Source organism: Rattus rattus, chromosome 2 (assembly GCF_011064425.1).
Source record: "Rattus rattus isolate New Zealand chromosome 2, Rrattus_CSIRO_v1, whole genome shotgun sequence".
In the NCBI taxonomy this organism is placed as follows: domain Eukaryota; kingdom Metazoa; phylum Chordata; class Mammalia; order Rodentia; family Muridae; genus Rattus; species Rattus rattus.
In genome coordinates this window covers 150,269,157-150,295,926 of record NC_046155.1, presented here as the reverse complement: position 1 = coordinate 150,295,926, position 26,770 = coordinate 150,269,157, and the positions used below count along the sequence as shown (strand labels likewise).

Below are 26,770 nucleotides of genomic sequence, written 5' to 3'. Positions count from 1 at the left end.
CATCTGTCTGTCTATAGTATATCTATCATCTATCTTATCTATCTGTCCTATCTATCCTATTAAATACTACTCATCCATCCACCCCACCCATCCATCCACCCACCCACCCCATCCATCTATCTATCTATCTATCTATCTATCTATCTATCTATCTATCTATCTATCTATCTATCTATCTATCTATCCATCCATCCATCCATCCATCCATCCATCCATCCATCCATCCATCCATCTATCTATCTATCTATCTATCTATCTATCTATCTAATTTTGAGACAGGGTCCCATCATGTAATTCTGTCTATCCTAGAACTCAACTCTGTAGATGAGGCTGACCTTGAACTTACAAATACCCTCTTGCCTCTCCTTCCCAAGTGCTGGGATTAAAGCTGTGAAACACTATACCCAGTTCTACTCTTTGTTTTTGCATTTGTTTCGGTCAGAGTCTCTTACTAGCCTGGAGATGATCAAGTAGGCTAGGCTGGCCAGTGATCGAGGTGGCTATCTTCCTGTCTCTGCATCCTCACCCCTGGGATAATAAATACACAACACCACAACTGCCTTTTTAAAAAAGGTTGCTTCTGGGCTCTCTAACTCAGCCCCTCGTGCCTGTAAGGCAAGCGCTTTACTGATGGAGCTGGCTCTTCTAGCCCCCAGGACAGCGTCCTTAAAGCTTTGCTTCCCTGGCCCTTTCCGAGGAGGGGTATGTATGGTGCTTCCACATGAGGCGTTTTCACAACCTATCAACTGGTCCGTGCTCAGTTTCACCTCTCACCATCAAGTTAACACACTAGTCCAAGCTCCTCAAGGTTATATTGCATGTCCCTGGAAATGTCAAGGTTCATATCATGGACATGGGGGAAGAGGACAATGTATGCCAGTGTCACTTGTGTGTATGGATGTACCAACAGCTTCCTGGCTTTGCTCTGCTCTGGGTCATCTTAGACTGCTTGGAAAAGAGCAAAATCAGCAACGCATCCTAAAAGATCGTGAGCAACTGTAGCAGATGAGATTTATCACTGTGCAAAGCTCTCTCCTGACTTCACTCACGCTATTCCCCTTCAGGAAGCAGGGTGACCGAGGTCTTTAGAGGGGTACGCACCCTAAACACACTAGCCGGCAGTGTCAGGTTTTTGGTCTGACCGTACTGGTTTCTCTCTTAGGAAAAACAGACGATGCCAAGGTGTCTGAGAAGGGAAGGCTTTCGCCTAAAGCTTCCCAGGTCAAGCGCTCCCCGTCGGATGCTGGCCGCAGCAGTGGGGACGAATCCAAAAAGACCCTCCCCAGCAGCTCTAGGACACCCACGGCCAATGCCAACAGCTTTGGGTTCAAGAAACAGAGTGGCTCTGCTGCTGGGCTGGCCATGATCACAGCCAGTGGGGCCACTGTCACCAGCAGGTCTGCCACACTGGGTAAAATCCCCAAGTCATCTGCCCTCGTCGGTCGGTCCACGGGTCGGAAAACAAGCATGGACGGAGCCCCAAACCAGGACGATGGGTATCTGTCCCTCAGCTCCCGGACGAACTTACAGTACCGGAGCCTGCCTAGGCCCAGCAAGTCCAGCAGCCGGAACGGAGCAGGGAATAGGTGTAGCACCAGCAGCATCGACTCTAACATGAGCAGCAAGTCAGCAGGCCTGCCCGTGCCCAAGCTGAGGGAGCCCTCCAAAACATCCCTGGGCAGCTCCCTACCGGGGCTTGTCAACCAGACGGACAAGGAGAAAGGTATCTCTTCAGACAACGAGAGCGTGGCTTCCTGCAACTCTGTGAAGGTGAACCCAGCCACCCAACCAGTGTCCAACTCAACTCAGGCCACTCTGCAGCCAGGGACCAAGTACGCAGACGTGGCTTCTCCCACACTCCGCAGGTAAGCAGGTAGAGACACACGGGGCCGAGGAGGGCCAGAGTAAGTGGAATAAAGCATCCAGTGGCGTGGCACTTCAACTCCTTGTAAGGGAGTTCAAGGCCAGCTCCTGCCCGAAGGTCTGCAGTCCATGTATTTTTTTTTCCCCATGCCCGGATGGAAAATACGCTTCTTGGGTTCAAACTCTGACTTTATTTTAACGAGCTCTCAAGTTGCTTTTCTGAATCCTGCCTCAGTTTCCTCACTGTTCATTGGAGCTTGTGGTACTTTTCTCAGTGTTCCTCGTAAAGTTCATCTTTGTGGCTGTGCTGGGCTATGGAGGGAAGGTCTTCAGTGAGAGTTAGAGACAGTAAGGGTGGGTGAGGCCCTGGCCTACTTTTATACCCTGACTTTAAGCTCAGGGGACAGAGTTACACTGTGTTCTTTATACCATCCTGTTATTTTAGGACACATGAGCAATGTTTGAAGTGTTAGCTTGTTGTATATGTAAGCGTGTGTGGCATATGTGTGTATGTGTGAGATAGACACATGCATGTGTGCACATGCACATGGAGGCCTGAAATTGAAGTGGGTGCCTTCTTTGATTGCTGTCTGCTTTAATTACTGAGGCAGAGTCTCTCGCTAAACCCAGAGCTGGGCTAGTCTAACCAGCCTGCCCCAGAGTTGCTCCTGAAATCCTTTGCCCCTGCCCTCCTAGTCTGGGATCGCAGGTGGATACCACGGTCCTGTTCATCCTTCACACAAGTTCTGGGCATCAGCAATCTGGTCCTCATGCTTGGCAGGAAGGGCTTTATACAGTGAGGCATCTCTTTGAGGCATCTGCTGTTTCTCTTTCTTTTATTTAAACCCCTAAAAGCAGAATAATCTCTAAATAAAAATAGACTTCCTAGCACCTTCGAAAAGGATGTCTTCCCCATATCTCTCCACATGGTTGAAATTTCTCAATGTGGAAAAGGTAACCTTTAACATTTCCTTTCTTTTTTTTTTTTTTTTTTAATTTTTTTTTTTATTATTAACTTGAGTATTTTTTATATACATTTCGAATGTTATTCCCTTTCCCGGTTTCCGGGCAAACATCACCCTTAACATTTCCTTTCAACTCACTCACTGGACCCTTTTTCTTTTGGTTTTCTTTTCTTCTTTCTTTCTTTTTTTTTTTTTTTTGGAGACAGGAGCTCTCTCCATAGCTGTCTTGGAACTCACTATGCAGAACAGGCTGGCCTCGAACTCACAGAGGTCTATGTGTCTCTGCTTCCCACGTTCTGGGTTAAAGGCATGAGCCATCAACCTCAGGCACTGGCTCAGTTTTGAACATTTTGTTTGTTTGTTTATAATGTATGTGAGTGATCTAGCATGTACACTTGCAGGCCAGAAGAGGGCATCAGACCCCATTACAGATGGTTGTGAGCCACCATGTGGTTGCTGGGAATTGAACTCAGGACCCCTGGAAGAGCAGCCAGTGCTCTTGCCCTCTGAGCCATCTCTCCAGTCCCCACTGACCCATTTTTCAGTGGCAGTTGTATAGCTCTCACATTGCCTTCTGGGTCATGACAAACCCCAGGATGAGGTTTGTGGAAATAGAAATGGGGCCCAGGACTCATATGTGAGGATGAGCAGGGATGTCTGAAGACTCCAGAAGAAGAGTTCACACAAGGTAGAAAGAATCTGTGTGCTGTGCCCTGTCTAGACTTGATTATTAGGGTTCCAGTAACCTTTTATTTTAAGGGGGAAGGTTCTATTGGGCTGTTCTTGGCTGTTTTATCACCCACACTACCATGTAAATGAAGTTTTCCTCTGCTATTTACCTCAAGTATAAGAATGAAATGTGGTCTTCCGATTTCCTTTGGAGGCTACAATGGCATTTGCTAGACCCTCGAGCTAGTGTACAGGAATCTTTAACAACACATGGGCTCCTTACACACTCTTTCCTTAACTCCCCTGCTAGTCTGAATGTGCATTTATTGTGTGGCAAGAAGCCCTTGGTGGAGTGAGATGGGTAACTCCCTTCAAACGATTCCAACATCCAGACAGCAGAGCCCGTGGATTTGTACGTGGGCTGGGAAGCGAGGCGAAAAGGGTTCCCATCTTGGCTGGCGATGAAAAGAGCCTGGCCATCAAATGAGTTGCCTATTAATAGGGAGGCACAGCTGCCGAGAGTGTGCGGGCCTCCTAATGCCCAGATTTCAGAGCAGGAAAAAGCACTCCCCGATTCTGCGGTTAGATGTTGTAGTGAGGGTTATACATCTCCCTCGTGGTTCACAGACACTGTGATTTGAAGGACTCTTTCAAAGTCAGACTCCAATTACTCCAGGCAGCAAGGTGAAAGGCCATCTGCCTGTCACCACATGTACAGTCTTGTCAGTTTTCAGGGCGACTTGTTCCCTTCACCTCATTTTGAGCATGGGATTAAGCCCTCGTATTCACCCTCTGGCTTGGAGCTGGTTTCACCAGAGAACTCTCTGCCCATGAAAGCGAAGGGCCCTGTGCCTTCCGTGTACGGATGTCACATGTGTAGGAGGGAGCAGAAGATGGCCTGGCATGGCACTTCTGTGTGTCTGTTTCAGAGACGAGATATGTGTACCGGTGTGCCTGGTCTGATGTCTTGCAGACCCAGCATGTTTCTGTGTGTGGTGTTAGCTCACACATGTTCTCTGGCACCCTGCCTTTCTGTTGCTCATATACCTGTGTCCATATTTCTCCTGGGTTCCCACCAGTGTAGGCTCATGGTCTTGATCCTTTGTACTGTGCTGAGAGACCAAAGAAACTAAGTCCCAAGGCTTCATACATGCTATCACAGAAAGAAGAAACTCTTCTTTCTAGAAGACTCCTGGGCAGGGGCTAGAGAAATAAGAGAGAAGCAAGACCATGGGGGAGTGTGGCTAAGCCTGTGGAAAACCCTTCTTGTTACCTGGGCTTAGATCTGGGTTCCAGCTGCTGCCTAGAGCTAGAAAGAGGTCCTAGGAAGCACCAGCATCCAGCCCCACTTAACCGCAAGCCTTCCTCTAGAGACCCTAGTGAGTCTGCAGGAGAGACCACTGCCCTTTCCAAGGGTCTCACGGCCTCCTCTGCCTCAGTAGTTCTGCACACCTTGGTCCCAGGTATTTGTTCCACACAACCCTTTGTCTCTTCGCAGACTCTTTGGTGGGAAGCCTACCAAGCAAGTCCCCATCGCCACAGCCGAAACCATGAAAAGCGCAGTGGTCATCTCCAACCCTCATGCCACTATGACCCAGCAAGGTAACCTAGAGTCCCCATCAGGCAGTGGTGTCCTGAGCAGTGGGAGCAGCAGTCCTCTCTACAGTAAGAACGTGGACCTCAACCAGTCTCCTCTAGCGTCCAGCCCCAGCTCAGCCCACTCAGGCCCTTCTAACAGCCTCACCTGGGGTACCAGCTCGTCGGCAGTGAGCAAGGATGGCTTGGGCTTCCAGTCTGTTAGCAGCCTGCACACCAGCTGTGAGTCTATTGACATATCCCTCGGCAGCGGAGGGGGCTTGAGTCACAACTCCTCCCCTGGTCCAGTCGCCTCCACTAAGGAAGACTCCTTGATGCCTTTTGTCCGCACCAGCAGTGTGAAGACCACACTGTCAGAAAGGTTGGTGCTGCACCTTCCTTAGACAGACAGGAGGTTAGGGATCTAAAAACTACTTCGACTTTGCCTGGGAGGTTTTGATCTCTTCCTTCCTTCCTTCCTTCCTTCCTCCCTCCCTCCCTCCCTCCTTCCCTTCCCTTCCCTTCCCTCATTTTCCTGTCTCGGAACTCTTCCTTTTGACCAGGCTGGCCTCGAACTCAGAGATCTGCCTGTTCTGCCTCCCAAGTACTGATAGCCAGACATGCCAGCGAGGATGTGCTCCACTGTCTGCTAAAGCCCAGGGGAAGGTGGCAAGTGGGCCATCGTGGGCCATCGTGGGCCATCCCAAACCTCGATGCTCACCCAGGTGCTCACTGAAGGTGTGCACCGCCATGCCCGGCTTGGTTTTGGTCTTTCTAATAAGTGTTCCTTGCCAGCGGAAGTCAGTTTAGGAGAGCGTTCATCTGGACTGCTCTCCGCTGTCTCTTTATCTTGGTGCTTGCAGCCACTAGACGGGGCACATCCATGCTACTGTCTGAAATGACATTCAGCATCGGAAGCCCTTCCATGGCTGAGGGCTTGCCAACTTCAGCTACTTCTTTCTTCTTCCCATGTCACTGAGCAAGCAGGACAGGCGGCCTGGGAACAGCTGGGGATGCTCAGTGCCATGTGACCCTGCCAGTCACAGTGATAAGAGATGAGAGCCTATCAGAGTCCGAAGAGCTTTGATTCTGCTACAGTCTTGGTGTGTGTCTGGTTTCTGGACTAGACACGGGGAACAAAACTGGGGACCGCGCTGGGAGTGAGGAAAGTGTTCTGATCGTTGTGTGTAACAGTTCCTTTTCCTCCCATCTAATGTTCCTTCTCTTGTTTTCGACTTGCCTGGACCTCTAGCCCTCTCTCTTCCCCTGCTGCTAGCCCTAAGTTCTGCAGAAGTACTCTGCCCAGGAAGCAGGACAGGTAATGACACTGTAGGCCTCCTGAGCCTCTGGGCTCTTCCGCCTGTCTGTTTTGTTGTCAAGCCGGTCGTTCTGTGCAAGGCTGTTGGCCCCGAGGCTCCTGCTTGTGTCTGTGGCTCTGGTATACGCTGATAGCCAGGCATGCCAGTGAGGACTTGCTCCACTGTCTGCTAAAGCCCGGGGAAGGTAGCAAGTGCGTGGCCATCCCAAACATCACGGTTCACCCAGGGCTGCAGGAGCTCTCACTGGCATCCCCCGCCCCCTTGGTGTGCGTGGCATGTTCCTGCCTCCAGTCTTGCTTTTTCCTCCCTACCCTTCCAGATACTGTCTGCCACCCACCGTGCAGCCTGGTCCTCACCTCGGTCTCTTCCCTGCACCCCACCCCTCCCGGCCCAGCTGGCTCTTCTCCCTTCAACGCTTTTGCTGCAGTCTGGCTCACCGTGTTGTTCTGAGCATCGTGTTGTGTGTGTCTATATTCTGCAACGATAATGCTACAGCGTGCCTGGAGGGTTGGGGTTTTTACAACTTGAGAAGCCTGGGTCTGCACCCCCAGCCGTGGGTGGGCCTCAGAGATGCAAGTTGACCCTGAGTTTCTGGAGGAGTGGTGGCTTGGCCAAACATAACAAGCAGATGTTGTCTCATGCTTAGGGGGAGAAAAATTAATGGAAACCCCCTTCACCCCCCATCCACAGCACAAACTTTGTTTCTGTCAGACTTAGAAACCAAGCCTTTAAACCCCTTGCACTTTAGACATTCAAATGCCTTGACTCTATCAGCCAGCAAGTTCCAACATGCCCAGGCTCCTGCCCAGGGCTCAGCTCCTGGCTACACCCTTGCTAGGCAGGAACAAGGAGACATTGAGAGGGGCCTGGAATTTACTTCATCACTCATGAATTCCAAATATGCAGACTGCTGCCTCTCGAAACCCTCCGATGAGTCTCTGCCCCTTCTTGAAACCTTTGCCAGAGGCAGCAGGGTTTGGGAGAGGAGCTGAGGAGGTACACAGGTGGGACATGGGGCAGCATAGACCATGCTCCTAGATGATATAGCCCCTGCCTTGGCTTTGAACCTGTGGAAAAGGAAGAACAGTTGGGGTTCACGACTCAGGCCACCTTGTGATGTGGGGTAAAGTATGCACTGGCGCGGATGCAGACAGGACCAGGTTTCTTTTGTATGCTGCGTGGACGTGCTGCATGCCTGGCTGGTGGTGGGAGCCTGTCCCTTGGGGGGGTCCTCGTGCCCCTCCCCAGCCTTCTTGTCCTCCTCCTCCCAAGTCCTCTGTGCTTCTCTGAAGTTCTTGATTTTGTTTTAACTTTCCTACAGTGACCCGCACCTTGATAGGAACACTTTGCCTAAGAAAGGACTCAGGTATCTGTCCCCTCCTTGTACCCATGCCATCTGTTGTGGCTGTGGAGCTTGGCTGTGTCATTCTCTCATCGCTGCTGGGCTGGGCTCGGCTGGGGTCCCTGCTTTGGCCAAGGCAGCTGGATTTTTGGATGACAGGCCCTCTCATTCTCATCTCTCCATCTGTGGCTTACTTGCTTGAGCAGGGTCTGTGCTTTGTGAAGCTTCATGTGACAGAGCCATCTCACCACCAGCCTTCCTGAGCTAGGGGCGGCGACTGCTCCTGGCGGGCCAGCCCGAGGGGTGCTGAGCCATTCATGACTGTCTGTGCACACAGCCACTTCCAAAGGGGGACATGACTTAGAGCATGCTGCTTCGTTAGCTGTCTTCATTTTAAAACTCCAGCTGCGTCTAGACTGGAGATACAGCTCCATGGTAGAGCATTTGCCTGCTATATAAGGTTATGGGTTCAATCCCAAGCATCAAATAATAATAATAATAATAATAATAATAATAATAATAATAATAATAGTGATGATGATGATGATGATGATGATGATGCAATAATCACTTTAAAAATAACTTTGTGGCTTTAAAACATCACTGAAGAATTGTCTTAATATCCTAATCAACAAATGGGTCAGCTATCGCTACCCATCCCGAAGTGCATATGATTGGTGGAACGAAAAAAAGAAAAAGCCCAGGGAAGAATGTCTTCAATTCTGTAGTAAGTTGGGCCTACGCTGCTTGTTGGTGCCCATCTTGATGAAACAGGATGCTCTAAGTTACCATTGCTCAAATCATGTCATCACGTCTCCAGCCTGAGGTGCTTCAGTTTGCTCACAGCCCCTGTGGACCTCTGTCGGTTCTGCCTTCTCAAAGCCTTGCTGTCTGTAGCCCCAGCTTCACCCTGCATTAAGCATTAAGTCTTTTTCTCATGAAGTGAAATGTCGTGTTGCTGTCTTGTGTGCGTCTAGTTAATAACCCTTGGCTCTCAAGGCCCAGAGCATTTCGAACGTTGTTAACATGAGGTGGGTATCAACGCAAGAAGGCATTCCCTTACGCCTCTCAGCAGAGTTCTGCACTGGGGCCTTTCATATTTGTGTCAGCTGGATATGCGAATGATTAATGTCACCATCATCCACTGTTTTTGAGACTGAGTCTCATGTAGCAGATGACCTTTGAACTTTTTTTTTTTTTTAATGGAGCTGAGGACCGAACCCAGGGCCTTGTACTTTCTAGGCAGGCGTTCTACCACTGAGCTAAATCCTCAACCCCAACCTTTGAACTTTTGATCCTCCGGGTTCTACTTCTCAAAGTGCTGGGATTGCAGGCTTGTACCAACAGTGCACATTGATCCCAGGGCTTCCCGTGCCCTCAGCAAGCACTCCACCAACCAAGATCTATTCATAACCCACTGTTACCCAAAGAGAAAGCCAACTTTTAAGTAGTTACATTTTGAAAGGCTGTGTATATGTCTGTAGGAGATCTATTAAAGCTATGTAGCCCTGGATATTTAAAATTGATCGTCTAAACACTCAGAACGGGGTTACGTGACAACTATTTCCAGGCACCCGATATGCCTTTCAAGGATGTATAATCATCAACAGAGTGAAAGCCATCTTCTCATTCATACTGGTTTTCTGTCTAGCTTGCTTCTGAAGCATATACATATTGGGTAGCTGATCAGCCCCTGGCAATGGGGGCCACTACAGAAGTTCTAGGTGCTGCCCGTGGGAAGAGTAGAAAGAATGTGGAGTTTGGAGTCAGACAGGCATGGGTTAAAATCTCAGCTCTGTGGTCCCCACTTTCCCAGAGCGTTTAGCAGGATTCATTGTGGTGTGTTACTGTCTGAGTTGAAGCCTGGGTGAGATGATGGCTGTAAAGGTACTTCCTCTATCAGAGATGCTCCGCAAATCTTCCAGTTTGGGAATGCCGAAGGGGGTGGACCACATGACTTCTGAAGAATTCCCCACATTCAACACACCAGTGTGTGGTTCTTCTCATGAAACCTGTTGGCGCTACACTGTAGCAGTTAAAGGGGCTAGGGATGCGGCTCAGTTGGTAAAGTGCTCCTGGAACATGCAGAAAACCCTGCGTTCAACCACAACCTCCCGTATTTTATAAAGTACACATGGTTAATCCTGCCTCTAATACTGGCACGGGAGGATCAGACGTTGAAGGTCATCATAGCAAGTTCAAGATCAGCCTGGACTATGCAAGACCCCCCCAATCACAAAAACTGCAGCAGCTCCTGTAAACACCAGCACCCCAGGTCTCTCCAAATGCCACCCACTAACACACAGTGATTCATGACCGTTCACTGGTTCTGCAGCGTGCAGATGCCAGCACTTAGCTCATTAAAACTTCCTCAGAGCTCTAACAACAACCCCTCTTACTGCTTCTTCCTGTCAAGGAGGGGGCTTTGAGGCGACCCTGTCATGAACCAGCATGTTCCAGTCACACCCAGGGATTGCTCTTTTGAGCATTCCCTGTCTTTCTCCCTTTTAGGTGTTCCCTGCAAGCTGAAAGGAATTATAATTTTCCCCAGATGCAGCCAAGTAGGGGAAAAAAAAAAGTTTTGAGAAACTTCATAAGTTTCAGGGCGTGTAGTGATCTGAGTTTTCTCCCCCCCATCTTAAATATAGCTTTCTTTGTACACACTCCTCTTCGGCTGTGGGGAATGCATGTTCACAAGGGCTGTTCATTCCAGCCTGGTTTCTGTCTCCAGGTATACACCCACCTCCCAGCTTCGCACGCAGGAAGACGCCAAAGAATGGTTCCGGTCCCACTCAGCGGGAGGTCTGCAGGAGACGGCTACCAACTCCCCCTTTTCCTCTGGCTCTAGTGTCACTTCTCCTTCTGGAACAAGATTCAACTTCTCTCAGCTTGGTGAGTCGCCACTTGTCCTGAGCCGCACCGATCCACTCTGCAGGACAGGTTATCTTGTGCTTTGAAAGAGACGTGTGGCCATATCCTTCTCAACATTTGCTCAGCCCCTAGCCGCACAGTGAAGGAAACAGAGGAAATCACAAAGTCCTGGGTACTTTAGTGGAGTCAGCCCCTTGGGCCACATGTGACTTAGGATGGCCACAGATAAAGGCCAACCCTAAAACATTATGAGATTTGTGTGGGGGAGATTTTTGTAATTCATTTGTACTCTGTAGATAACAGCCTCTTGTCATAAAATCTGAGTGTTAGACACACCCACGTAGTCTTTTTCCTGCGGATGGTAAGATTGTAAGCAGCAGCCACAGCAGCCCACTACTTCAGGGTACATTCTGTTTCTCAGACCTGTGAAGAAAGACCTTTTCCCAGCCTACCCCTCATTCCTTTATCAAGCCGGAAATAAGTTTTGATGAACACGTTCTTGGAAATGGCTGCCGCTAACCTTGACTGACACACTGAGGGGAGAAGGGTTTGTGGTAGCCCCTGCTGGAATGCTGAGGGATTCCCTGTTAGAGACAGACACATAGGTGCAGCTCGGACAGACGAAGGTGGCAAACAGTGGGAGAGGTTCCGTTTCTAGTCACAGGAAAGAGTTCGGTGTTTCTTCTGTCAGCAGAGCCTGAGGTAACGGAGTGCAGGTAGGTATTTGAGGACTGGTCAGTGGAAGGAAAACCTTTTTGCTCTCACTGTTCAGAACAGGCTTTTCCGAATGTTCTAGACTTCCCATCCAGTCTAAGGGATGCCCGCATCTTGTCATCACGGTCATGTAATTTTGCTCTTTATTAAATGTGTACCTCCCGATATGGCGTGCCTGGCTGACACGGGCAGGGCTTTTGATGAGAAAGCTCAGCTTAGCTCAGGGAAGTGTGCCTGTTTGCATGCTCTTGGGAGGTGATTCCCATCGGAGCTGGGAGACCTGCGTCTGTAGTGTTCTTTCCCAGCCATAACTCTTTGCAGCAAGAGGCTCTTGTCATGCTCAGATGCCTCCTATCTGATCAAAAGCCTATTTGGACTATTTTGGGCTTTTGGCTTTTATAGAGAATTGTTTCAGATGAACCCGGGGAGTAATTAGCTCATGCCTGGAAGGTGACACTGGCCTGCCTGAACGTGCCAAGTTGGAACGTGAGGCCCTGAGCCTTGCTTTGGAACTGACCCGCCTTCCCTCCCATATTTTTAGCTCTAAGCTTGTAACTCGAACGCTGATGCGACTACCTCTTAGAAATAGACAGGGGAGTGCAGTTGGCAGGCACACACGCTGCCGGTGATAAGCGGCCTCTCCCTGATACCCGTCTGGGATTCAAACGGGGGTGGCGGGTATGGATATCCAGCATCTCATTCCGCTCCTATGGTTCCAGCGAGTCCCACCGCCGTCACCCAGATGAGCTTGTCCAACCCGACGATGCTGAGGACCCACAGCCTGTCCAATGCGGACGGCCAGTATGACCCCTATACCGACAGCCGCTTCCGGAACAGCTCCATGTCTCTGGACGAGAAGAGCCGAACGATGAGTCGATCGGGCTCCTTCCGGGATGGGTTTGAGGAAGGTAAGGGACGAAGGAATTTGCCATCTACTAGGTCTCCTGGCCTGGCACGATTGATGGGGCCCCCTCCTCTGGCCACTACAACTCTTTCCTTGCCTCTGGAGTAGGGATGAGGGGCTCTCACTAGGAGGATCTGACCCTTAGGTAACCTTTCAGGATGCTGAGGGAGGAGGAACTCTGCAGCTATTGCGGACCCTCAGCATTGACTGAGCTCTGCCCGAGGCTCCTCTCCTGGCCTTGGGCCATAACTCCTTGGCATGCATATCCATCTTCAAGCCCAACTGCTGGCTCACTCTGTTGGCGGAGACCGCACTGGGTTCATCTCCCTGTGCCCTGCAGCTTCGGGAGCAGGCAACCCTGTTCCCATCCAGTATTTCCCAGCTCATCTAAAGATAGGGATTCTCAGTTTTCGCCCTTTTCCTTCTTGGGCTGCCAACCACAGACATTTACAGCTTTGCTCCCTTTAATCAGAATTATGGAAGGAAAGTTCTACGGGTGGCTTTGTCAGCTGTCTTCATAACTCACTTCGTTTCTCTCGCCCTCCGCTCCTTCACCCGAGACGTTGCCTCAGAGGAGCCCCATTCTCCAAATGCTGGGCTTGTGGGAGGCCGGAGGCGGGCTGAGCAACAAGTAATAAAGGAAGGGGAGGTGAGCTGATCAAGGACGAACCCCAGCTCCCCAACCCCACCTTGGGTGCCAGGGCTTAGGCCAGATGCTTCACCTTTTTGTCTCCCCTTTTCACTGTAAAAATGAAAGTAATAACATTGGGCTCACGGAGCTGTAGGAATCCAGAGGTAATACATGTAAATGTTAGCTCTTTGCTAACTGTTAGCTGTCGTGCGTTGTAGACTGTAGGCACAATGTCCAAGCTCAGGATGAGGATTCATGAGCTGGTGGAGCCCAGTGGGGCTTTGTCTCTGTTGGAACCATTTTGCTAATATCAGGACAGAGCGTAGGAGTGAGTCATAGGTGACACCCTCAGCTCCCAGTCCCTGTAAAAAAAGGTGGGAGATAGGCTCAGTGTGCTCGCAATAGGAAACCCCAAAGAATAAGGAAGGGAATACAAGAGACGTACTTCTGCTTCTTGGTTTTCCTTCTAAGAAAAGCTTAAAGGACTTTTGGGACAGAGCAGGCACATCTTGGCTAATCATGGTGACTTGGGGCTCTTCCCCGGATTTATGTCCCCAGCAGCCCTGAGCAGAGAGAGCAAACTCGTAATCCCTTTTATGGAAACTGCCGGCCTGGAGGACTAAGGAGGAGAGGAGCCTGGGTGACTGAGGGCACTTTGTTAGAAGGGCTGGAAAATGGCGTTGCAATGGCTTTGAGCAGCACAGTGTGGCACATACCTGCCCTACGGCGAGGGAGGAGGAAGTTTGTCGTAAGCTCTCCCTAGCCCATGATTGGTCAAGAATAGCTGCAATGTGTCTCCCTCTGTCTGAGGACAACTCCCATGTGGAGTCTGTCCTGTGCTCTCCTTGTCATCTGTCATGCGTACGCCCGAGGGAATCATGAAATGGTACTGAAACTTGTCCTGACAAGTATACACGGTCCCACAAAGGCCAGGAACCATAGCAGACTCACCCTCCGCTAGCTCTTAGGCAGTCCTTCTGGAATCAGGCAGCCTGATTTGCAGAGCCATCAGATGAAAAGTAGGCCTGGCCCAGCTACAAGCATCGCCTCAACTTTGGTAATCACGTGAGTCATGATAACTCCGAGCCGAATTGCCAAGGCACGGTTAGAACTGTGGGAGGGAGGTTGTTACACGGCACCATGGAGATGTGGCCGCTTCATCTTTGGGAACTTTGCCGATCAGATTGGGTTTATTCCTTGTAAGGCTGTTTGTTGTACAGGAGACGGGGAATAGGGATTGTGTAACTAGAGGTTTTTAATTCCTTTGCGTATACATTTTTTCTTTTCATTTTGAATTTACAAGTTACCAGTGTTACGGGAGAAATTAGGGGGAAGTCAGACCTCATACCTGACCAGGTAAAACCTCCTGGAAATGTTTATTCCTTGCTGTGAGGCAGGATTGGTGCTGAGGGAAAATTAGCACAGGTGTTTGTGAGATGGTGCTGTTTAATGAGTGCTTTCCACACTGAAGGCGATGGGAGTTGTAACCAGGTAGAGCAGGCGCAGCATGTCTCAGGCGCAGCCTTATGACGTATTTCAGAAAAATTCATTACCATAGACTTGATGTAATCTCAAAGCCACCTTTGATACAGGAACACTTAAGAGCTGCTGGAGATGTCTTTAAATGGGTGTTGGGGCCGGAGAGATGGCCCAGGGGTTAAGAGCAGTTCAAAGCATGTACCGCTGTTGCAGACAGATTGGAGATCAATACTTAGCACCCACATATGGTGCCTCACAGTCCTGGATCTTAACACCTCTAGGAACATTACCTAAGGGATTAGAAAAGCATCTTAAAACACACCAAAAGTTCTTCTTAAGATTTTTTTTTAAAGATTTATTTTATTTATTATATATAAGTACGCTGCAGCTGTCTTCAGACACACCAGAAGAGGGCATCAGATCCCATTACAGATGGTTGTGAGCCACCATGTGGTTGCTGGGATTTGAACTCAGGACCTCTGGAAGAGCAGTTGGAGCTCTTAACCACTGAGCCATCTCTCCAGCCCTCTTCTTAAGATTTAACTTTAAAATTACATTTGTCTGTTGTGTGTGCTATGCTATACACATGGAGGTCAGAGGATAACTTTTAGGAACTGGTTCTCTTCTTCCGTCGTATGGGTCCTGGGGAGAGAACTCAGTCAAGCTTGGTAGCAAACATCCTTACCTACTAAGCTATCTGGCCAGCTCACCCAAAGGATTTTTAAAGTAAAGAACAAAAACCTAGCAGATCTGGTTACTGGAGAGTGGAGTTGTGTCCAGACTTCCGGTCAGCAGCACCTGAACTGCTGTGTAGCCTTAAGCAAGTCATGTCATTTGATTTCAGACTTAGATGGTGTCTGTCAGTCCAGTTGTAGAATCCTGGAGGTATAATGAGAATCACCTTCATGCTTTAGAGGTTTTGGAACTGAACTCCTCATGGTCCATGAGGATCCATTCCCATCTCTCCAGGCTCTGATTCTCCTATTAAAGGCTGGCCAGCCAGAGCGGTTCAGGCAAACCATATTCAGGTTTGTGTGGGCTCGGATAGTCCAGGAGGCTGTCCCTATGTATCCTAACTTTGCTATTGCTGATTTCCAAGGGAGAGGCATTAGTTACAGAGAAAGTAATAACCTCCACCTGAAGCCTGCCAGATGTGCCTCCTCTGCCTGGGTCCCTAAGCTGGTCCTGACTGCCGGGAATCTGATAGGTCTGAGATGGCAAAGTTAGAGTCAAAGCAGCAGCCAGAGTCCGTATGCTGCCCTGCTTAGGCCTCTGAGCCAGCCCTGTCAGTGCGGCTGGAGTTGGCTCCATGAGACCCTTGTCTCTTTCACCAACAGGCCTCTCAGCCACTCCGTCCACTGCAGTCTGTGTCATGCTTACGTGCCTTGGGACTTCTGAACCGGTGGACATGTTAGCACAGAAAGCCATTATTGGCTATTAACACCTTAAACTGTCTTTTATGGGGTGTGAGTCAGGTTAGTCATGCTTGGTAGAAAAACAGGGAGTAGCTCTAGAACCTGGCATGACCTGGGAGGGTGGATGTGAATTCTGGTGGGGGCCCCAGCCTCAGAGGCATAGGTAGGTACGTCTAGAGAGAGGAGAAAGGAGCTCAGGACTGTGCTGGACTCGAGCAGGTCGGATCTTGACACACCTTGCTGCCCTGGCAGAGCCTCAGAGGCAGGCAAGCACCATACAAGCACCAGGAAAGAAGTGTAGGATAGACATGTGTGAGAGGAACCCACAAAAGGAGGTCCAGGGAGGTTTAGTAGAGATGCCATGGGCAGGTTCCCAAGCGCCAGACAGAACTGTCTACTCAATATCTTGCTGGCTGACAGCTTCTACTAGATGCTAAGCGAGGCGGAGCGTGCTGCTGGGCCAGCAGGTAAACTTAGCAGCAGATAGAGAAATGGCCCCTGCCCCGCCTTCCTCGATCATGAGTATTCTGGTGGGTTGTAGGGACATAAAGCCTTCCATCTCTGGTCAGAAAAGTTGTGTCTACTTAAGACCCCTGCCATGTCAACACAAGGTTAGTTCTGTCTTCCAGACAAGTCACCAAGAGGTAGCTGAGAAAATAAGAGTCAGGTCCCCTGAAAGAGAAGCAGCTTGGGTACCCAGGCCTGGAAAAGAACGTGCTTCAAAGCGAGAGCAGATAATAGAAAAGCTCTAGCTGGAGATGGGAGGGGATGCTAAGAGTCCACGAGAAGGGCTCTGAGTCAGAGCCTCTGGCTACACAAAAAGAAGGAGAACACCCTTGCTCATCTCTTGCAGACATTGTACAAATACGTACAGCTCCACACTTGAGCTGAAAGGTTGCTAACACTCGGCCGCAAAGCTGTCTGAGTTTATTGTGACCAAAGACTCTTATATTCAAAACACTTATCTCTGAGCATCTAGCAGGGTATGAAATACGACAGCTTTGTCACACAGTCAACACGGAAGAGTGCGCGGGACAAGAGCGGGCGTGGTCCCAAGCAGGCACAAGCTGGCCCTGAAGAGCGTAGTTAGAATCTCCACAATCACATTGCCCTGCATTTGAACCTTCGGCGGTGTGAACATTTGGTTACATGACCCCAAAATCATACGTTATTTTGCTAGTTAAAGAAAATGTGGTATTATTTTTTTCTAAATGACTTCCTTAATGGATTATTTCATATTCGGCGTTGCCCTGTGCCCAATCCAGGAAGTCTTGAGCCAAGATGACAGTGGCAGCCAGGCTGAGCCAGTGGTGTCCTGAATCGCTGCTTGCCTCCTCCCCGCTCTCTTCTCCTTCACAGCAGCAAGCTTAGCCTTTGACCCCTGTTTATTTACTCCCAACAGTTCATGGATCCTCCCTGTCCTTGGTTTCCAGCACATCCTCCATCTACTCTACGGTGAGTCTAAAACAACGATGAGTGACCGCGCTTGTCGCTCACACATGTTGTCAAGTGTCATCAAGCTTAATTATAAGCATTCTGCCTGTAGACAGTGTTCCCATTACGAAAGGATCAGCTCCTGGGAGAAAAAGATCTGAAATTCACAAACAACTGTTATCACCTCCCCCTCGGGACTGGGGAGAAGGCTCCGTGGGTGAAGGGCTTGCCGCACAAGCAGGAGGACCCAAGTTCTGATCCCCAGCCCCCCATGTAAAAGATGAGTACACACATACATATGTAACACCACCTTACATCTACATATTCACGTGGAGGCCCGTGGCTCCTCGTCCCCTAAACAGTCAGAACATACATCATTCTTCCTAATTTATTAGAGTACTAGGCTCTCATATTTGCACTTTCTGATGGGTGGATTTAATTGTCCCATATTAAAGAATTATACCAGAAAAGAGGCAATCAAAATTCTAGATTTCAGGAGCTGGATAGATGGCTCAGGAGTCAAAAGTACTCGTTGCTCTTCCAGAGGACATAACTTTGGTTCCCAGTGCCCATGTCAGCCTCTCAACCTCCTGCGACTCCTGCTCCAGAGGATCCCATGCCCCTGGACTAGAAGAGCACCTGCACTGACATGCGTGTGCACACCTACACATGCTTTAAAATGATAAAAATAACCTAAGGGGCTGGAGAAATGGCTCAGGGTCACGAGCATTGGCTGCTCTCCCAGAGGACCTGGGTTCGATCCCCACATGGTAACTCACAATCAGATGGGTAGCTATCGTTTCAGGAAAGCCAGTGTCCTCTCCTGGCCTCCACGATCACACATGATCCTATCTGCTGGGCTACACGGCTCTTTCCCCTTTGCTGTTCTAATGCCCTTTATGTTTTATTTACAGCCAGAAGAAAAATGCCAGTCAGAGGTAAGGAACAGTATAGGGTCAGACTCATTTTCATTTTCAGTGTTGATCACATGCTGCCCAGTCTGGAAATGGACTCCCCAAGCAGGTAACCCTGTGTCTATTTCTGTAGATTCGAAAGCTGCGGCGAGAGCTGGATGCCTCCCAGGAAAAGGTGTCTGCGCTGACCACCCAGCTGACTGCAAATGTGAGTGCAGATTCCAGAGAACACATGCACACATGTGTACACACATGTGTACACACACACACACACACACACATACGCACGCACGCATGCACGCGTGCACGTGCATGCATAGTAGGAGCCAGGGACAAGACAGCGTGGGTGCAGGAGACAGGACTGAGTGAGAGCCAGGGATGGGACAGGACAGAGTAGAAGCTGGAGATGGGACAGGAAGTAGCCATCTGCTTTCTGAGCCTTGCCTTGAGGCCCTTGGTCTCTGGACGTTCAAGAAGTAACTACGTGGGCTCACAAGGACATATGCTTTAGCCCTGTGGGCACTGGTGTTAGGTCAGGTGCTAGCAGTATGGCGTGGGACAAGCTGAGTAACTCTGGAGTCTGCCTTTACTCATCTGTGCGGTGGGATGATCATCGTCTCCCTGCGCTATGTTGCGAGGTGACCAAGGCTTGCCATCCTTTAAAAATTAATTTGTTTTTCTTCCTCTTCCTGAAGACTGCGGTCTTAAGGGAGGTGAGAACACAGGGGAACTCAGGGGAAGCAAGACTTCTATGGCTTCATGATAAACAGCCAGTGCCCTATAATTACATCATGCACAATGCTCAGCACTGCCAACCTCTGGCAACATGGTCTCTCTGGCCATGTTTTCTGGTGCCAGCAACACTGGGCTGTGAATCCAACAGTAAGGCAGGTAGAATTGCTGCCACCTCTGGAGCGGAGGGGAGGCAAAATGAGCAGCTTCCCTGGGTCATGATCACTCTCGCAGTAATGGGGAGGAAAATACAGAGCACCAAGCTAAGTCTTGGTAGCATGTAGTGGGGAATCAGGAAGGATTTCCCAGAGGAAGTAACTCCAGACATTAGGAGAAGGGGCCCATCCTAATCAAAACAAAACAGTTAGTACCTGTGGCCAGGAGTGAGTACAGAACCGTGGAAAGAGCATATAGAGGCAACGCTAGGGACTCATGAGTGAGCTCTGCAAGTCTGAGCTTTTAGAGGGGGCTTTGGGACCTTTAGACGAACCCTGTCGATATGGAAGCTGACCTTGCTATTTGGACCAATTGGAACAGAGAGAGGGGCAAGAGTCTCTCAGCCCTATCTGGGAGGCCCACAGAGGGGCCCCACTGTGGCTGTGAGCCATAGAACACGAGACTCAGAAGACAAAACCCGAGGTTTTGGGAGGTGCTGGGTGGCTGCAAGGCCAGACTTCCTGCCAGGGAGCTCACAATGCAGCCACGGAGCAGCACAGAGCAGAGAACCAGAGCATGTGGTGGTGTTGGCAGAGGCTGAGGGAGCTCACCGTGCCACCCCGCTACATATTAACAATGGAAGCCACTTCAAAGGCTGTACTCCTTTGACCAGGAGAGTGAGTCAAAGCTCCAGAGTAGTCATTTACCTGGAGTTTTTGCCCTGCTAATTCCTGCTTGAGCCTGACTGACTCCAGGAAGTGTGGCTCTTTTAAATCTGCACATGAAGCATGAGTCGCTCTTAATTACAAGCCCAGGAAGTGTAAACGCCTTCATCGTTCCTCAGTCTCCCAAGCTCTTGTATGTCGCTTGAAACCTGACTGTTTTCCTAAAACCTCAGCACGCCAGGCCACTATGTGCTTTGCAGTCCTTTTCTTCACCCAGCCCATCATCAGTATTGCTATCAAAAGGTTGCTGGAGGACTGGAGGGATGGCTCAGCAGTTAGCAGCATTTCCTATTCTTCCAGAGGACCCAAGCTAGCTTCCCTGCATCCCTATTAAATAGCTCACAGCTACCTATAACTACAGCTCCAGATCTGATGCCCTCTTCTGGCCTCTTTAGGCACCCACACTTAAATGTGGCGCACGCGTGCACACACACACAAACACACACACACACACACACACACACACACACACACACACAAAATTTAAGAAATCATGAAAAACAATCTCAGACCTGAATTCTCAGACTTAGATCCTGAATGGATTCTCTAAGTGGAAAACTGAATGTATGCACTTGAGTCCAGAACTGAATGCAACTTTAGGAGGTCACCCCCCTTCTCCCAGGAAATGCCTCATGATTTGCAACAGTCATTAGTTGCTGACCTTGACTCAATAACAAGTACAAGTCGTTTCTCAGTGACCTTGGGTTGATCCCTGTCTGATCTGCCACCAGGAGCCCTGGGTTGGCCTGTGGTGTTCTACTCTCTGTGCTAGAATTGGAGCATGGCCCCTTACATTATTCCAAAAGTGTTGCACCTCACAAAAGTTGCTGAGTCCAGCTTTATTTTAAAGTAAATGCTTACTCTTACCACACACTGTACTCCACCTCAGCTGCTCGCGTTTTATTATCTGCCATCTTTCTTGGAGACCAAGCTGTGTTTGTTTTCCTAGGACAAGCTACTCAGAGCTGCCCTAGCTGGTGTTTTTATAGCTCTCCATTTGTTTTCCCTGGGAATGTGAGAATGGCACTTGGCCGTTGTATGTGTTGTGCAGCTCTGCTAGGCGCAGCCACCACCAACTCCCTACCTCCCCCACCCCTCCACCTCCGTGTTTTTATAGCTGTTCTGAGGACACAAAAGCAACCCTTTCGCTTGCCAGCAGAACTGGATCTCTGACCCTTCAGAGCCTAAGCGGTTGCTCTTTGAGCTTGCAAACACACGTTCACAGTTTGAGTAAGTTGCAGTGTTTGTGGGTTCACAAAACTGAAGAGCGATCACACTGGGATCTTGGGTGACAGTCAAATGAGGATTGAAGATGAATGCAAGTCATCAAGCCTCTTACCTTCCTCTTCTGGGTGAGGACAGCACCATTCACTGGGTCATCTTGAGTTGATTGACTTCAGTAGGTATAGTGACCCATGTCTATAATCCCAATCCAAGAGAAGCTGCAGCCACTAGTTCCTGGCTATGTAGGCTATATAGTGACTGACATGCCAGCCTGGGGAAGAATGAGAGACCCTGATGATAGATGACAGATAGATAGATAGATAGATAGATAGATAGATAGATAGATAGATAGATAAAAGATTTTCCCCTTAGGTCAAGGTATAATAAAGTACAGACATATTTTTCCATTTCAGATAAGTAGAGAGTATAATAAAAAAGAAGCCGTCCATGTAATCTTGATGTGACGCTGACCCTGCTCTGTGACAACAACAGGTGGTCCTAGCATTAGCTTCTCTTAGCCCATACCAGCTTATCTTGATGAAGTTGAGTCACTGAAGTTTCCTTTTAGGTTGAGATCCAGGCCCACTCCACAGCCCTGCCCACCTGCTGTCCCACACTTATCCTTCTGTGGGAGACACTGGTCACCTTTTCCTTTGGGTTTTTACAGTGTCATCAAGACTCAATTCTTTCTAGACTCCTCTCTAGCATCCCTGCTGGTCCTTCCCAGCTCTGCAAGAGCAGTGACCTGGGTCACTGTGAGAGCAGCAAGTGCTCTTAACAGCTGAGCCATCTTTCCAGTCCCTTAAATTTGGTTTTAATGGCGTTTTCCGGACTTCCCATTCGACCAGCAGTTGAGTATATAAGCAAAGACACATCATGTGTTCATTATTCTCCAAGTACAAACAAGCTTAGCATCAGCACACTCACTCACTTTTTAACCTTGACCCTAGAATCGCCAAGAAACACCACATTTCTCAATTCTAAGATATACATTGGTTTTTGTTTGTTTTTGCTTGTTTGTTTTTTGTTTGTTTGTCTGTTGTCTTTATGTGGTCCTGGTTGGACTGGATCTCACTATGTAGACCAGGCTGGCCTCAAACTCAACAGAGATCTTCCTGCCTCTGTCTTCCAAGTACTAGGATTAAAAGCAGGTACCAGCATGCCTAACTATTGTTTTGTTTTTAAAAGAGGTTTATCTATGTTTTATTTTTATGTATGTGTGTGTTTGCTCCAGGGTATTCAGGCACCCACTGAGGCCAGCAAAGAGCATTGGATACACTGGAACTGGAGTTACAGGTGGTTGTGAACCACTTGACTTAGGTGCTGAGAAAAGTCCTCTGCTCCTATGAAAAGGATCTGAGTTCAGTTCCCAAGACCAACAATGGCTTACAAACTCTTCAGCTCCAGGGGGATCTGACATCTTCTTCTAGCTTCCTCAAATACTTGCATGCACACAGTATACTTGCATACATGCTGACAAAATACTCATGCACATAAAATAAAAATCTTTTAAAGGAGAAAACAGAAAGCAAGAATAAGAAATAGGTATCAGGCCGAAAGGTAGCTCGGGGTAAAAGCATGCTCTGGCCGGCATGCTTTGTGTGCGTATTCCCATTTGATCTAAAACCCCACAGGGTAGAAGGAACGCTCTTAACAGCTAGGCTGTCCACCCAACCCAGCATACATAGTTTTATATTGTTACATTGTAGCGTCTGAAGATTGGATGCATAGTCTAATTATAACAGGCTCCTTTTGAAACTTTCCGAGCCTTCTATAAGATGTTGCATCTGGTGTCTTGTTCTAACAAGAGTGTATCAAAGTGTGCAGGAGCCTGGGGGGCAAGTGTCTCCCTGGGGGGGCTGTGGGGGGCTGGGAAAGAGTTTTTTTTCATGGAGGGAGCAGATGGGCCTCTCAGTGGCTTTTTATTAATGAGGATTATAACAAGGAAAATAAGCCAGCCACTTTGTCCGTTCATTTCTATAACCCTGCTTCCCACAAGCCTGTGTTATGGACTTGTGATTGGTGAATAGCAGATCCTACTGCAGTGTGCTATGGAGTCAGCCATAACTGGCAGTCACAGACCCCATGTTTTTTGAATGACAACCTCAAAGTACTGAGTACAGTGGGCTTGTGAGAGGGAAAGGACAGACCCAGACTGGTCACAATAACAGGTAACAATATAAAACTAGTCACAGACACATAAAAACTAGGCAAGGAATGGGCAGGGAAATGGTGTCACACAGGGAGGAAGAATGCTTGAGAAAGAAGTATTTGAGCAAGGGCAAGGCTAGATTAAACAATCCCAGAGAGGTACAAGGAGGCTGAACCTGTACAGGCCACATGAAGGGGCTCTGATAGCTTTCTATCTTGAGAACCCACTCCCCCTTGGGTACTCTGGCCTTGCAAGATGATGTCACTGAGGCCTCATCTTCCCCTCTAGGCTCACCTTGTGGCAGCCTTTGAGCAGAGTCTGGGAAACATGACCATCAGGCTGCAGAGTTTAACTATGACTGCCGAGCAGAAGGTAAGACTGGGGGTGCCATTTGCGCTCTCTCTCTCTCTCTCTCTCTCTCTCTCTCATTTCAGATAAAGATGCAGATTTTAGTGTATGTCTTAGACTAGTTTGGGACATGCAAAACTAGGGTTTGAATGTCAAAAGTAGGTCCATTAGGTAAAATATAGTGTAGATGAACCAAGTGTTGGTCCTGGAGTCTCCTATGGATCTAGTGGTCTTAGCCCCTCTTTTTATTTGCTCCCGATGTCCTTACAACTGCATTCAGATCTATGTGTGAGGCAAATCTGTGACACTCCTTTGTCACTGCCCTGCTCTGTCCTTGGCCTCAAAGTTGAATGGAGCTTCTTTGGGATGTACCTGTTATATCTTTCTCACCTTCAGGATTCAGAACTGAATGAGTTAAGAAAAACCATCGAGCTGCTAAAGAAACAGAATGCAGCTGCCCAGGCTGCCATTAATGGAGTAATTAACACACCAGAGCTCAACTGCAAAGGTAAGAACAGACTGCCTGCTGCCCTTCAGCCTCTCTCACAGTGCAGGATGCAGCCCTGCTACTAGGGGGCGAGAGACCATGACTCAAATTGTATTTCCAAGGGGCAGTCCAGAAGGAATACTACCCCTTTCATCTGCTTGCTTCTGGCCACTGCAGAGATGGCTAGTGTAGTGTATCCTCGTTACCAGTCTTAAAGACAGAAGGAAAAGGTTTCTTATGGAGAAGTATCATAGTGTTTTATGGAGTCTCTCATGTTTCAACAAATATTTAATATGCATATAGAGGAGAGAAAGTAGAATGGGTTCATCTCTTAGTTGCCTTAGTAATCTGCCTTAATAAATTGTTGGGCTTTGTGTGTCTTTAGTTAGTTAGTGGGCATGCATGTCAGACTGCTCTAGCAACACCGATTTGAATAGCACCTACGATTGCTGCAGAATGGGTACCTTGCACTTAGAAAAGGCTTTCCCTGTGTTTTCCACACCAGGCCAATACATCTCCCTTGTATTCAACTTGTTCATCCTTTCGAAAGTATATTCTGGCCCTTTGCTCACTGTGCTAATGATAGCCAAGTGCTTTAGAGGCGATGGTAGCTTTCTGAGGTCAAAGGATAGTTAGGAACAGAAGTAGGCGTGAACCCTTAGGTCTGGTTCTACACGGCAAGCTCTCTTCAGGATCAGAGACACTTGTAGCCATAGGAGGAAATTAGCTGCAACCATGATTTCAGCCATCTCGTTAATTCTGGCATTGGTGTACTTCAGATACTGGGTCTCTGAAACAGCAGTGATGGAGTTGAGGCAGGAAGGGTTAGAAAGCGTTGGCCATAAAGAGCACTGGAGGCAGAGGTAAGAGAGGATGGCATCCAGAGCCTGAGATAATGTAGATTTGGTGCTTCCAAAGGGCCAAAAGGAGGCTGGTAGGGTGGGGCTGTAACAGTCAAAGGAGTTGACTGAGCAGACTGCAGTTCGGGAGAGGCTACAGGAACTCCATGCCTAAAGCCTGGGTGCCATCTCTGGTGTGGCCAAAGAGAAGAGAGCGGAGTGTAGGCTCCCATACTGAGGAATCCTGCTGTGTTTCGAAGCACAACTCCCTCTCTGTCAAAACTTAGGTAGCTGATGTTGGGAGATTCTCCTTAGGCTTTCTATCTCTCATTTGTGAAGTGCAAGGTGATGACCTCTGGGAAAGAGGGAGGGCACAGACATTACCAATCAAGGCTCTTAACACCAGCAGTGGTGCCTGCAGGTGATGCCTCAGTACAAAAGCCCTAGAGTCAACAGAGGCCATTCTTGGGGACACAAGATTGGATCCTAAGGTTCATGGGTGACATGCCTTGCCTTTGCTCTCCAGGAAATGGCAGTGCCCAGGCTACAGACCTACGCATCCGCAGGCAGCACTCCTCCGACAGTGTCTCCAGTATCAATAGTGCCACCAGCCATTCGAGTGTTGGCAGTAACATAGAGAGTGACTCGAAGAAAAAGAAGAGGAAAAACTGGGTGAGTGCACATCCCTAGACTCTCCCAGGGACTGGATCACAGTCTCTCTTGGAATAAATGTCCCCAGATAAAGGCCAGGCTGCCTCCCAAACCTCAGAACCACAGACCCTTGGAGAGTAGATCCAAGGAAGTGCTTTGAGGTAGGCCTTTTTCCAAAACTGATGTTGTGCTCAGCAAAAAGTGGCATTGATAAGTCCCACCTGTGGTTTTTCTCTTCATGAGACCATCGTGCCCACCTTTCATTTCATATATATGTCATTTTCTTCTCATCTTACATTGGCCACAGACACTACAGCTTAGTGGGTCTTTTACCCTTATTTACTATTCTGTCCTTGGTCCTGGGGATGAAACTCATGCCTGCTAGGCAAGTGCTTCCCTGCTGGGCTACGTCCCCTTCCCGCAGCCTTTAGCAAGATTGCTCATAGTTTCTTCTTAGTGCCAAAGTAGTTCTTTGAGCATATATCAGTAGTTATCCTATCCTTATCCATTATCTTTACTCGTTGATACACACACACACACACACACACACACACACACTTTTTTTATGCAAGGTCTCACTCACTGTGTAGGCATCAGACTCATTATGTAGACCAGGCTAGCCCCAACTTGCAACAGTCCTGCCTCTGCCTTCCAATTGCTTGGACCATAGGTGTTTACTCTTGTGGGGCTGTTGTTTATGTAATTGCCTTGTATAATATCAAACCAACGTTCTCACTGAGAATTTCACAGCTATGCTGTATGGGTATGTTTCATACTGTCAGTGTTATGGGGTCAGGGGCCCCGAGTTTAAGCTCGTACCCCAGAATGTTGAGTCTAAAACAGTCGCTATCCATAATCCTAAACTGCTTCTTGATTTTCTGCCTGGAGTGCAGAGGGCTGCTTTCTCCAGGAATGTCCCAAGCACTTCTGCCCAGTTTTATGACTACTGCCACAGCTTCAAGATGGTGAGGGAGGTTTATTACTCACCAAGAACACCCTGGGTAGATCCGAAGTGGCCAGGCTCACAGAGTCCCCTTTTAGCACCGACACTGTCATGTTTCTTTCATGTGGCATCGCGTCCCTTATACCATCCACATCTTCCTCATTTGTGTCATCTTGGATGGGTGGCGAGGTTTAGTTAGCAGGGAGTTGGGGGATCTTCGATGCTGGTTTTTGGTAACTCACCTTGGAGGTGACCTACCAGGCCATCTTCCTGTTATCCTCTTATTGTTCTGGTTGGGTTTTTTTTTTCTTTAATATGCAGTTGATAAATATTGTCTGGTCAGATTCCCAAAATGGTGGGAAAGTTATCTCTGAGAAGTATGGAGCCAGTGAGCTGGCTCAGCAGTGAAGACACTTGC

General features: G+C 48.7%; 1 protein-coding gene across 3 annotated transcripts in view; it reads left to right on the top strand.

The window, feature by feature from the left end:
* The window catches only part of Nav2 (neuron navigator 2), a 368,060-nt gene that overhangs the window by 305,412 nt on the left and 35,878 nt on the right, over positions 1–26,770 (top strand). For 2 of the 3 annotated variants that reach the window (XM_032893546.1, XM_032893545.1), the window contains exons 14-25: positions 1,163–1,865; positions 4,996–5,454; positions 6,325–6,390; positions 7,713–7,757; positions 10,465–10,625; positions 12,038–12,226; positions 17,150–17,202; positions 18,096–18,119; positions 18,229–18,303; positions 23,373–23,456; positions 23,829–23,940; positions 25,285–25,430. In XM_032893546.1, the coding sequence (XP_032749437.1) occupies positions 1,163–1,865; positions 4,996–5,454; positions 6,325–6,390; positions 7,713–7,757; positions 10,465–10,625; positions 12,038–12,226; positions 17,150–17,202; positions 18,096–18,119; positions 18,229–18,303; positions 23,373–23,456; positions 23,829–23,940; positions 25,285–25,430 (2,117 nt within the window). Of the gene's footprint in view, positions 1–1,162; positions 1,866–4,995; positions 5,455–6,324; positions 6,391–7,712; positions 7,758–10,464; positions 10,626–12,037; positions 12,227–12,694; positions 12,785–13,234; positions 13,244–17,149; positions 17,203–18,095; positions 18,120–18,228; positions 18,304–23,372; positions 23,457–23,828; positions 23,941–25,284; positions 25,431–26,770 lie in introns of all 3 variants that reach the window. The other variant, XM_032893544.1, reaches the window with a different exon arrangement.